The sequence below is a fragment of the Clupea harengus genome, chromosome 14, assembly GCF_900700415.2.
Source record: "Clupea harengus chromosome 14, Ch_v2.0.2, whole genome shotgun sequence".
Classification (NCBI taxonomy): domain Eukaryota; kingdom Metazoa; phylum Chordata; class Actinopteri; order Clupeiformes; family Clupeidae; genus Clupea; species Clupea harengus.
Window position 1 is genome coordinate 24,957,110 of NC_045165.1, and position 13,236 is coordinate 24,970,345.

The window sequence follows — 13,236 nt, forward strand, 5'->3', positions numbered from 1 at the left end:
GCATTTAACTTTGAGAGAGAAAAAGGCAGATTGAAAGATCTCAATGACTCAAATTCCCATGGGAACTTCCAAAGATCAGAGTGACACAAATTCCCATTAGTCAAGTGTCTGTCTTTTGGTCTTGTATAAATAGGTAGTCTGGCTCACAGAAGCCCAGAGAGAGGCGTCCTGTCTGGACTGAACACAGCCCTGAGGGACCAGGGGCTCTCGCACTCTCAGCTGTCAGACTACGGGGCCACAGTGTGCTGGAGCGCTGATGGATCAGAGCACTCCGACAGCAACGCAGGTCCAAGCATCCCAGCCACAGCACAGCCAAGGGGGAAAGTGTCTGTCTGCAACCTCAACCTCAAGTCTCTGCGTAAAAGTGGTTTGTGAGTATATCTGCGTCTCTCTCTCTCTCTCTCTCTTTCTCTGTGTGTGTGTGTGTGTTGCTTCTTGCATGTGTGTACGAGTAGGCCTTCACTGTTTTGACGTCAACTGCCTGGGGACACAGAGACTTGTCCCAAACATCATGTCCAAAGCCTATGAGGATGGTGCTGATGTGCACCACTTTATACACTTTTGGTCGTCGCCGTCCCCCCCGTTTGAGGTTTTCTCAGGGTTTATTTACAAGTGGTTAACTGTTTGTGGCACTTTGTAATCACAGTGGCAGGTTTGTGAGAAATATTCTGGCAATGGCGTGACGTTAACAAAAGGAGGCACCTCTACTACACAAAGTGACCAAAAATAACTCCAAACTTATAGCTTTGGCACAGGCTATATATATATAAATGCGTCTGAACAGTGTGCAAGCTGACTTTTTGCAGATGTCTTTTAATGAATTAAAAATCATGAGATCATGAGCTTCAGGGGTCAAAAATGGCTGACACAGTTCTTAGCTCAACATCAGATCTCAGGGTGCTTTTGTTGCAGTTGTATTTGTTTGTTTTGTGACGAATGTACTTATTCACAAAAAAAGTGTATTCATATTAATATAATTGGTTAAGTTGCAATTCTTGTGTTAAAGCTTGTTTTAACCGGTGCTCATTTCCAAATATAGTCCCTTGGCCAGCTATCTGGCACCATTACAAACATCAGGAGCTTCTTACGTTTCTGAGAAGAACAAACACCTGTCTATCATTTCACAAAGTATCCTCTCTCTCGTCTAGATATTTATACTCCTTTGTGGAAGACTTTCATTTTCACTGATGCCATCTTTTCCAGTGCTACAAAGAGTGCACTCTGAGCTTGGACCCCCAGGGGCCACAGCATGGCGTCTTCACTGGGAGCTATGGGACATGTCATTGGGTTTACAGGCTCAGAAGCACTGCCGAGATGCCATGATGACACAGAGGATATGACAGAAAGACAGAGACAGAGACAAAGAAAGTGTGTGTGCACGCGTGTGTGTCTGTGTGTGTGCATTTGTCTGTGTGTGGGCATTTGTCTGTGTTTGTGAAATATCTGTTCAACACAAAGAAGTTGTGTCTGCTGTGGCAGACGCCACAAAAAAGTCAAAATATACTGCTTACAATTGTATTTCAGATTAAAACGTCCATTCATTCTCCTTTCAAGTAGGTGGGTACGTTGTTCTGTCTTTCCTGGTTCAGAACCACAGACCTGGTCACAGCTGCGATCCGTGTTTGCATAGTATCATTTAAATGCCATCGTTTTAATTGACTCTCCAGGCAAAACAGAGGAACGAGTGTAGACACCTCAGCCCCTCTTCCCCGCTCCCTCTCCCTCCATAACATCCACATAAATGAGTGTTGTTACATAAAAGGTCGCTGCAGAGAGGGTGCTGCTCTCGTTCAGTCTGGGCCGACTAGAGGGGACTTTAATCATCTCCGATTTGAATTCAAATGAGTGCATCTACAGATGATGTAATCAAAGGGGACACAAGAGCAACGCACCAGAGTGCCCTCTGTCCAGGGGCACATCTATGATTGGCCGCAGAGCCACCAGAACCGTGCCCGGCTCCGGCCCAGACTGGGCTAATGAGAGCAAACTGCAGCGGAGGAACCGGTTCCATGGTTCCCCCGGAACTGGAACTGGAGGTCATCAGACGTGTTTGATGGCCGAGATTCTCCTCGCTGTTTTGACAAGATGCCATGGGAATGCAGGCGTGTTGTCTACTTATCTGGGATGCTGAGGAGCATCACTGCTTCAGGAGGCTATTAACTGAGCGACGAGACGGGGAGTCAAGGTCATAGGAGGTCTTATGACCATACGGCCATTTAACATGGTGCTACTAACAATTCAGTGAGATCTCAGCTTGAAGCCACCACCCTCTGCAGTATTCTTCACTAAGTGAGTGTTGTCTTTGTCATGATATACTGCGTGGGGACAAAGGACACAACTCTGTGTGTGTGTGTGTAAGCGTGTGACACAAGGTTCCTTATGTCAGGACATAAATCCAGTGCAGCCTAGTGCATTGCAGACCCTCTGAACACAGCTGAAGGTGTTACATGAACGCCGTCTGATGTTGGGTGAGGTAAAGGTGTGGTTGCAGGACAAACAGTAGCTTGGACACCTTTCTCCAACATGAAACCTCTGTACACAACAATCACACTGTGCCTTTACCTCTATGCCTCCAGTGTGTGTGTGTAGCGCCCAGTGTAGGAGCCGCAGGCACATGTTTGTCTATGAGAGCAACACTTAATCCTGATTACTGCCAGACCCAGGTGGCTTTAAGCTCCCCTCTGTGCTGCACTGCGGACTGTAAACAACTCCATTAATAAACAGGCACACCAGGAAACACACCAGCACTCCTCAGGCTTCTCAACCACAAGCACAGAAACAGGGGGGAAAAAAATCAAACTGAGTGCCATAAAATAGGCCAACAGCAGGTTATACACGTAATGCATTTTCACACTGTTTTTATCCACCCCCTTAATGGGCTCTCTGTAGTTAACTGAAGGACTATACACAATATATCCACATTAAAAATTAGAGAGGACAAAAACGATGGGGGTGAATGGCTGCTGTATCTGCCATGTGCAGGGTCATGCATCAGCCCATCACGTACAGAGACGTCCTTCTGGCCTTCTGTTCTGGGGAGTTTATTCTCTCCATCAATCTCCGCGTTTATTTGTCAGGAAATAAAAACGGCTAAACTCACCGTAGCGTTCCACACAGCCCTGGTATGCGGTCCGGCTCGACCCGGCGAGTATTTATTACACTTCAACTCAGGCATCTGTGCCACCTCATCTGTCTCACGTGACAAAACCTCTGCACTCCGCAATCTCTGATTACATTTCATTCCCGTCGTAGTTCCACCGATCAATAATTTCACACCGACACAGGAAGGCATTCAGGCACTCTAATAGCTCAGCCATTGTTTCTAAAGGTTTATGAATGAAAGGAGCGTGTGCAGACATTGATCTGACTACTAGCTGACTTGTTCTTTATGTTTCCGCAAATCATATGTGTGAGGCATGTCTGAGTGTTAGTGAGATATTATCGGAAGGGTCTGAATTCTCTTTACTATTGAGGGTTTGTAAGAGCACACACAAACAAAACATCTTGGTTTCAGCTTTACCCCTTCATCTACGTATAAGGCTGTGTGCACAGATACACAAAAACACATAGACAAACTCAGAGTAGTGTGACATGGTTGAACCATGACTGTTCCGCTGCCTGACCACCTTTCGCCCCACCTGCCCAGTCACCTGGTCAAAACCCCTCAAGCATTAATGAGGGAAGAGCGGATTTTTTTTTGTTGCACAAGTGCGCTAGACACCAAACAAGCCTTCGTCCAAAAGCCACATTTGAGGTAGGCGAAAATCCCTAAAATAAATTGTAAAGAAATAAAATTAAAAAAAAACAGCTGATAACGAAACGCATGCAAAAACCTGATGATTCTTGTTGCTTCAAGGATGCATTGAGATGCCTGTGTCCCAGCTGAATGCTGAAACCAGTGTCTGACAGTCAGAGTGTTTCTAATGAGAGGATCATAGCGCACCTCATGCCCTGTCTTTGCCAACATCAGTAACAGCAATACTAAAGGCCTTATTGAAGTCTGCTGGATAAACACAAACAGCTGTACGGCGGGGATAAATCATGTGATCGGAGGGACAGAGGCTTGTGCTGCATGCTGTTCACATTACCCTCAGGGAGTGTGTGTGTGTGATTCGTTGGCTGTTTGTCTTCCAGTGTATGTCTTCCAGTGACAAATCTGAGCCATAAATCTCATGTGACAATCACTGCCTGTTCACTTAGGAGCCATGAATACTGAAACTATGATGCACCACCCACTTCCACACAACAGAGGGCGCCAAAGAGCCTCCTCTTAAATAAAGTGTTCCTGACCTCTATGCACCATCCAAAATGACCGTTCAAACGTTTGCTGCATCGACATACTCGTGACCAAAGGCACACAAAAAAACAGACACATGAGCCAGCTAGGGCAAAGCAACTCACGTTGTCGGCGCCAGGTCGGGCGGCCTCTCGCTGGCCTCGGGGAAGCTGGGCTGGGGCGGCTCCCCGATGGGCACGCAGCCCAGCGAGCGGCTGATGGCATGGCTCAGCTTCTTGGCCGGAGATTTCTGCAAGGGGGGAAAAGAGACACAACGCGCTGCTTCAGCCAGGGGCAATGCAATGTAGTGGACACCAGTTCAAACCAATGAATCGACACTGACTATGGAGATGTGTCTATAGAAAATATGTTTTCATCAAAGTCACAGAGGTCAGATTCATAAGGATGTATGTGATTAAAGCCTACTACCTACTACACTGTTTTGTGGCTTGTGTATGAGTTTGTCATTTAAAGCACTGGCAATTATGGGAGAAATGATGGCTTAGCTCAACCATATTTATTACGACACTGGCTTAAAAGGGCCAATTAGGGCAATACTGAGGGGGGTTTCGCGATAAAGGCGTTTCAAAGGCTTCTCTTTCAACATAGAGCTGCTTGTCATCTTTTCTAAAAAGGAAACGAGCCGTTTCTTTTTCCACTACTCTCATGCAGCATTACCCAACCCCCCACCCCTGCCCGGTCTAAAATAATCAGCCTTATCGCCGCCGTCTGAGAGGAAGAGAAGAGTCAATGGAAATTTGATTGGGGAACCAGAGCGAGGCAAATCGTTTCCCAAGGTCCCATTTCCACCCAAGAGCTGGAGCCCTAAAACAACGCTCGGCCCTTCAAAATTCAATCAATGGCGACCGGCTTCTAAGGATAGCCAAAGCGGCAAGTAATCTGGGGAAAAGAGAAGGGCAGAGCTGCCTGAGCCTTGCCTCCCGCTACTGCTAGCTCCAGAGATGTACAGTCCGCGGACTAGTGGCAGTCATCTGGGATTAGCTCATTAGCAGCAATTCCTTCCGACAAGGCACGTATATTGAGTGAAACCCCATGTCTTTTCTGGGTAGAACAGGAATAAGAGACATGAGGCTGGACTCGTGTTTTCTAACTCTGATGCTTTGGTGCCTCTGGCCATCATGCACTCAGTCGACCTGCTAAAACACACCAAAGCCACATTTAGAAGATGGAATGTACGCATTCCAGAGGTGTTAAGAATGTCGGGCAATCAAACCTATGACACTGGTCTTGACAGCATCTTGTTCAACAACTTAAACCAACCACAAGATCCTTAAAAGATCAATAACAAAGCCTGATAACTTAATCACAACATGTCTGTTTTTAATAATAATGAATAATGAATAATACAGGAAGCTGTTGGCTTTGCTTGAAGAGTTTCTCGGGCCATATGAGACATTGTGTCTGAGTTCATAATGGTCAGATATTCTTGGTAGACTAACATCCCAGGCTAAACAGTTGGGCCTACCCAGGATGAGTGCTCCTTCATTTGGTGCTGGTTGCTGTGGGGACCGTTGGCATGGCCACGCCAGAAGCAGCTCTGGCAGAGCTGGTAGCCGTGGCACTGTTGGCATCGGTAACGAAAGCCCATCATGCTCTCACTGTGGCAGTAAGAGCACTCCACTGGGTGGAAGACTGAGAGAGAAATACACACACACACACACACACACACACACACATATATATATATATATATATATATATATATGAGAGAGAGAGAGAGAGAGAAGGAAGATGGAAAACAGGCATGGGCATGAGATAAACTTTGTGCATCTATGACATGGATGCCAGCAATTAACTACAACATACCTACATAAACTTTCTAAGCCCAGCTTCTTGATGCTAGTATGTACGTAAGTCGTAGTTTCAATGACATTCAATGTATTTATCATTACAATATTGTCCCTCGTGTGGCCATGAGTCATGTCAGATATAATAGCGGTGCCGGTGACCGCCAGCTCACCATTCTCAACATGAGCCAGCCGGTGCATGAGCGGCAGCCACACAAGGCACTGGGGGGGCGGGTCAGCCGTCAGCACGTCCAGAAATGTGTTCAACTGGATCTTCTTCTGGACACAAGCACACACACAACACAAACACAGCACTAAAGAGGGTGCTTGCAGGGATGGGGAGCGAGCAAATATAAGTCGGTGTCTGTGTCTGTGTCTGTGTCTGTGTCTGTGTCTGTGTCTGTGTCTGTGTCTGTGTCTGTGTCTGTGTCTGTGTCTGTGTCTGTGTCTGTGAAAGGTGTGTGTGTAAAAGTAAATTGGTAAATGAGACATAGAGAGAGAGAGAGAGAGAGAGAGAGAGAGAGAGAGAGAGAGAGAGAGAGAGAGAGAGAGAGAGAGAGAGAGAGCGAGAGAGAGAGGTGTGGGGAGACAGACAGAGTAAAACACTCATGCCAAAGACAGGATGTGTATGCTTGAGGGCAAGAATGAGAGAAAGAGAGGGAGAGAAAGAATGTGTGTGTGAGAATGCAAAATGCAGAAAAACAAGACAACTAATAAAAGAGTGTGTGTGTGTGTGTGTGTGTGTGTGTGTGTGTGTGTGTGTGTGTGTGTAAGCTGTGTGAATGGGCACTTTACTTGCTGGGGGAAGCAGGTGCGGACTGAGTGTTCGGTGTAGCCAAAGGACGGCCCCTCGAACACGGCGGTGGGAAGCTTCAACACCTCCCTCAAGAAGTGGTCGAACTTTGGGAATAACATCGTCCCACTGGAGTCAGAGATCTGTGAGAAGATGTCTGACAGATAGAGAGGAAGGCCATGAGATGGTGACTGGACATATCTGTCCCGTTTACACAGAAACTCATGTTAAGGACGTGAGTATAAGGGTGCTCTCATAGGGGAGATTCTTCTTCTTAGAAACATCTGATGAAACAAGCCTTTGCACAACCCCTTGGGTTTTCATCTTCAAAGCAGTTATTAGAAAACCATTTCAAAGAGCTCATGATCTTCAGTCAGTTTATAGTTCGGCTATATGGACTTATTGAGTGAGACGGATATAAAAGGTTAATACTGCCCTCTAGTGTCCATTCCCTGTAAGTACTAAAGCAACCAGGCACTGGGGGGCAGTAGCCCACTGAGCCCGCTGACCTTCATTGCTTCTGTGAGAGTCACTGGTGCTCAACAGCCAGACCCTTGGGCTTGTGCTAGACCTGTGTCCCTTAAAACATAACTCAGGCCCCTTTCCATCACTCTGACAGTCAGTGACCGTCATTTACTTTTGTGTGATTCCACCATAATGACACTAGAGGGTGATAAAAGCACTGATAGTGAAATGAGTGTCATCCTCTTTGTCTCTGAGGTCATAAAGGGAGCCTTGTGACGTGAGTAATCCTTACAGCGCAGTTTGTCCACGATCTTCCCTCCACACATGGTGGCCAGCATGGACTTCATGGCAAACACAGTGAGTTTCCCTCTTCCTTCACTGCAAAGAAGAAACAAAAGATTTGATCTATTAATTATCACTTCACTTTGCCACCATTGCCACCATCACCACGTTATCTCATTGCAGTGAGTATTGGCACACAATTACATGTTCATGACATGTTTATATAATATTAGGGAATGTTTTCTGAGTGTACAGAAACTAAGCAACAATCGCTTAAGTAACTAAAACTCACACTGAACAATTCTGAGGCACATCATCTGGTTAACCTTTACCAGTTAACACTCATGCTATAAGAAACATCTTAAAAGGAGGAATAGTAATGACAATGGTCCCAGAACCTACCAGTGAGCTATCTTACAATCATCATATTCAAAGAAGTCCACACGTGTCAATTATGCACACTTATCGTTCTGGAGGGGTGCAAAGTTAGCAGTAAATACATCTGTCTGTGTTTAAGCACCCTAACAGTAACACTTCAGACAGAACCTATGTGCTCCAGTCTTAGCTCAGTCGTCGTCGTCGTCGTCCCCCCCCTGCTCTCCATTCCTAAGTGATCCCCTCAGTGGCAGGCCTGATAGGCTGAACACACCTGAGGTAGTTCATCAAGAGCATTCTAATCACATCACACAAGGCGTGCTGATCAGGTCTGCTGTGGAGGAGAGGGTACACGCTGACAGGGGTCCCCAATAGCAGACCTGAGCACCCCGGCTCTGCCACGCTGACATATGTGAGAAGGGGGAACCTCAAACAATATGATGCATTTCTCGAGAGCAGCTATTTCACTGGGAAGTTAGGGGGGAGGAAGCAGGACATCACAGAGTTGCATGAACTCCTGCTCTCATGAACTCTTTTGCTGGAACGCTGAGATGTGATGTGAGGTGAGTGCTACAAAATCATCAGTATGAATGACATCTCCGGCCCTATTCTGGATAAATCTTCAAGGTAACCCACCCCCTACGCAAAAAGGACAATGAATTCTGCTTATGTGACAGACGACCAGCTGTACCCATTTGGCTCCCCTGCGCCGTGCCGTGGTCCTTGGCTGGGACTGTGCGCTCCCCTCCCTTCATACCTGTCATAGGTGGCCACCATGAAGTTGAGCAGCAGGCCAATGCTCTGCTCCACGTTGATCTGGTGCGTGGTGGGCAGCCGCTTGTTGAGCTGGTAGTAGATGGAGGACAGGATGGTCTCCAGGCGCGACACGCTGATCTCAGCCTGGTGCTCCAGCGTGTTCAGCCCGTTGTCACGGAAGGCCTCGATCATGTTCCACACATCCACCAGATGCACTGTGAAAGGAGTGAGAAACAGAGAGAGGAGTGAGGGTGAGAGAAAACGAGAGGGAGGGAGAGAGAGAGGGAGGGAGGGAGGGAGAGAGAGAGAGAGAGAGAGAGAGAGAAAGGGAGACAAAGGGCGAGGAGAGAGATGCAGGTGCCACATGAGTGCTGAGAGTGGAAAGAGCTACAAAAGGTCAAGAGTTCAAGGGTGTTTCTATTTGCCTTTTCATTGATCACAGTCCTTTGTCAAAGGTTTTGCTTCTTATCAGATACACACAGTTCTACTTGAAATATAAAGCCCAAACTCATTTGCTATCAATCACTAAATAATAATAATGCCAAAGCCCCAGCACAGTATAATGACATTTCCAATGGCTGATCTATGCTGTTAAAAGCACAATGGATTTCCAAGTACTCTATTGCGGTCCATTCTTGTCATTGTATACATGTAAGATGTTGGTGAATATGTCAGAAGAAAAGCTTCAGGATGTCTGCCGGCTAATGGGTGTCTCGACTTACGGTTGCATCTCTTCTGCACGAACCGCAGCTTGCAGGCTGTTCTGTACGTGGAGAGCCGGATCACATCAAAGTTTTGAGCCCCTGGGGAAAAGATGAGGCTGGTTATTATTACTCAAGAGGAGGCCTCAGGAGCAGGAGCAGTCTCTTCAGAGGGAGTATCAAACCACAGAAATATAACTGTGGACCTCTGATCGCAGGGTCTCACAGAGAGCTCTTTTAGAGTGCTGATGATCTTACAACACACAATCTGAGTCTGTAAAAAAAAAAATCAATACGCAGATTACGCTCTTGACAATACGTTTTACTGGACATTTTAGAGTGGGTGCTTCCAGGAACTAATTAAATGCTCAAATTGAAATGGCCTCTGAAGCGCTTGTGATGTGGACGTCCACAGAGGAACGGAGACGGCTGGCTGCTGCGTACTCACTCATCTCCATGAAGAGCTGCCTCTTCTCCACCAGGGACTTCCCGCTTTTACTGCTCTCTTCAATCATTCTGAGAATCACACACATCACAGTGACCACGCAGTGTAAGGGCACAGTTTCACCTCCACCTCCACCTCCTCCTCCTCCTCCTCCTCCTCCTCCTCCTCCTCCACCTCCACCACCACCTCCACCTTCACCTTCACCTCCTCCTCCACCTGATGAGAGTGAAACATCTGTCTACATATGTAGATGAGCTGACGTGTATGTAATGACTATCTGATATAACAGAGTTGTTCATTGTCAGAAGATAGAAAACTGAAGAATACTGTGCAAATCAGACTCAGACTGGGTACAGGTAGGGGACAAGCATGTAGCCTATTGCGAAAATAGAAAGGATGTCCTCTCCATGCAGCACACAGTGTGTGTGTGGGGGCATTTTTCTTTCTTTTTATTCCCAGTTCAAGGCTCTTAGTAGGAACCCAGAAAGGCCTCTGTGGCCCTGTGTCTGAATGGGAAGAACACGGCGTGATTGCTACTTGATGAGAGTCTCTCTCGTGTCTTACTCCGGCGTAGGGAGAGCACTGTCTCACAGATCCCATGAAATGATCATTTACATTCAACTCAATGAGGAGCCATTGCATGTGGACAACATCTCTCCAGATCTCTTCAATCACCTGGTGGGGTATGGGGGTGCAGCATGGTCTTCTCTTAGAGGAGGAAGGCTACATGACCATCAGCTGCTGGGGACTCAGTAGTGCATGAGTCATCCCACTGGTGCAGTGAACACAGTCATGGCGCTTCACAAAATGACTCAATTCAATTTCCATGAATTCCAATTTAAACTGTGCAGCACCATTAACAGTAATTGTAGAAACCCAAGGCTGAGGGTAACAGGGGCAAGGAACAATTCCTATTGTACAGGAAGCAACCTTGAGCAGAGCCCACTGCAAAAAGGCATAGGGGAGCGCTGTGAAAGGCAGCATGCAAAGAAAGGAAGAGGCACTGTGCAGAGAGGAGGAGAGGCGGGGGCAACAGTGGGAGGACAGGAAGCAGGCGGAGCAGATAACAGGTGGAGGAACAGAACAGGAAACACTAACATTCAGAATGATTAATGCTGCAAGTTGTGTCATAAGGCTTCAGCATCACCCTAAACTTATACAAATGTACACTGTTTCTACTAACAAGTAAGGTAGCCTACTTGTTAAATGATTTGGTTCATATCATTCAGTTCAAATGACAATAATTATTTTTGCCAGTTAAATATATCTACAACTGCATCAAATGAGAACGGTTGTGATGATTTATAAATGGCATATGACAAATAAACTGATAAATAAAGTGAAACACAATCAGCTGCTCCTGGTTACTATGCCCATATCTGTAGATACACTTGGTGGCAAAATCATGGGAAAATAAAAAAGTTATCTAGATTATCTAGGGAAAATAGAAAATAAAAACTTTACCTGTCAGTGGGTTAGTCTCAAGGTAATTGACACATAAGGGGAGATTCCTGTGGGAGAAATACATATAATTTAATGTTCTCACATTTCAACAAGGTTGTGATATTAAAAGACTTTCCTCAGACAGCGCAGTTCAGTAGGATATGTCTAAATAATTAACCTTGCTCTAAAGGCCTTGCAAGAGCCGGGCAATGTGCTCTCTCCATCTTTCCTTTTCTCTTTAGGTGATGAACATTAGTGATTGTGATGATGATGACAACGCACAGAAGCACCTCGGAATCAAATCTCAAATAAAGAACACGCCCACGTGACCAGGTGTCAACCTGCACAGCACATCGAGACTAATGATTCGCTAATTACGCGCAACGGGATGCTTCGCTTTTAAAAGACTGATCGAGATGTAACTGTAAGCACCATCAGGATTATGGAATGAATAATTGACACGCTATGCATTTTTAATATTCCTTTTTTTGTACTGAAATGTAAAGATAATGCCCGCTCACATGTGAATAGTGAAACAATATGTTGTTAGTTCAATGTGATTTTTTTGTTTTGAAGTCATTACAGCACAGTTATCATGATCAATGTATTCTGCATAACGTAATTCCATGCACCTAAGCGTGGGTGGCGACCCCCACAGATAATGAGCGGTGTTTCCAAACATTATGTCATAGCCTAGCGATACCTACTGAATCCCCAGTAGGAGCCCAGTATTGGCCATCCCATCACTGCCGTGTTTCACAAGCTATATTCGAGTGATGTATCTGGCAGTAAAAACGTGAATAGCAGACGAGATGTAATCGAAATGACTAAGGATAAAGATTGTCTTTTCCAATCGTTCCTCTGCCTGGTCATGACAACATCCTTTGACGTGTGTCAGCGTGAGGACTGCGAATGCGGTAGCATCGCGCGCTTGAGATGGCCCTGTGTCACACCTCCGCACAAAATGCATTTAACAAAGAATACCATCAAATCCACAAGTCTCGATTACAGAAGAAAGACGATGGCACGTCAAAAACCGGCCATATTGCAAATTTAAGTCACGAATTACCTTTCCTCCAAGCGAACTGCCTCCGACACTACAGCACTGTGAAGACATACAAGGGATGTAGTTATTTCACGTTGAATGTATATGCGCGTTTGGTAGAAATATGTTCTTTTGCATCTTAAAAGCCTGTCACGCCGTGTAGGATAATCATTAAGTAATTATCTTACCAGCAAGATATCACGCAGGGTGCGCTACCATCATCAGAATCTACTGAAAGAGAGAAGTGATCTTTGCTTCATGGGAAGTATTTCCTTCGTGAATGATCTAGGTTTCGCGCCCTCGAATATGAAAACAGTTGCAGGTGTCAGACCCGTGTCACCCCTCTTATTTCAACACGATTAGGACTTGATTACACATCGTAGTGCGCATGCCGTTCCACTTGACTGGGTCTAGGAGAACTGCGGTAGGCAGCGATACTAGTGCGAGTGCGCTGCCTGCCTCTCCCCTCCTCTCATCTGTCCTCTCCTCCACTCATCTACTCTCCTCCTCTCATCTTTTCCTTTTTCTGGACGCCAGAGGGCAGCAGAGCACAGATGTGTGATCCCAGAGAGGGGAAAGGCTTCAGAAACCCTTCCTGACTGGTTAAATTGCCTCGAAAATTATAGTTTGGAGATTTATACAATTGATCTACATAGATTGGCTATTTTCTATCATAATGGTTTGACGAGATTATTGATTGGGGGATATTCAATTGTCTAGTACATAAAACTGACAATAGAGATTGATAGGCTAAGCAGCTAATAAAATATAATACAGTTCAGTAGACTTGAGCTGCTATTCTACACAAAACTCACATGAAAAACAAGAAGACTACTGCACAGTACAA

At 45.9% G+C, this 13,236-nt stretch overlaps 1 protein-coding gene across 6 annotated transcripts in view; it reads right to left on the minus strand.

Moving 5' to 3' along the window:
- The window catches only part of dtnbb (dystrobrevin, beta b), a 26,795-nt gene extending 13,618 nt beyond the window's left edge, over positions 1–13,177 (minus strand). For 5 of the 6 annotated variants that reach the window (XM_031581036.2, XM_031581040.2, XM_031581037.2 and 2 more), the window contains exons 1-11: positions 12,578–13,177; positions 12,414–12,449; positions 11,366–11,412; positions 9,905–9,972; positions 9,478–9,558; positions 8,757–8,970; positions 7,635–7,720; positions 6,880–7,034; positions 6,258–6,363; positions 5,763–5,929; positions 4,402–4,526 (exon numbers count right to left, since the gene is read on the minus strand). In XM_031581036.2, the coding sequence (XP_031436896.1) occupies positions 4,402–4,526; positions 5,763–5,929; positions 6,258–6,363; positions 6,880–7,034; positions 7,635–7,720; positions 8,757–8,970; positions 9,478–9,558; positions 9,905–9,971 (1,001 nt within the window). In that variant the 5' untranslated portion in view covers position 9,972; positions 11,366–11,412; positions 12,414–12,449; positions 12,578–13,177. The remainder of the gene's footprint in view (positions 1–4,401; positions 4,527–5,762; positions 5,930–6,257; positions 6,364–6,879; positions 7,035–7,634; positions 7,721–8,756; positions 8,971–9,477; positions 9,559–9,904; positions 9,973–11,365; positions 11,413–12,413; positions 12,450–12,577) is intronic. The other variant, XM_031581038.2, reaches the window with a different exon arrangement.
- Positions 13,178–13,236: the final 59 nt, after the last annotated feature.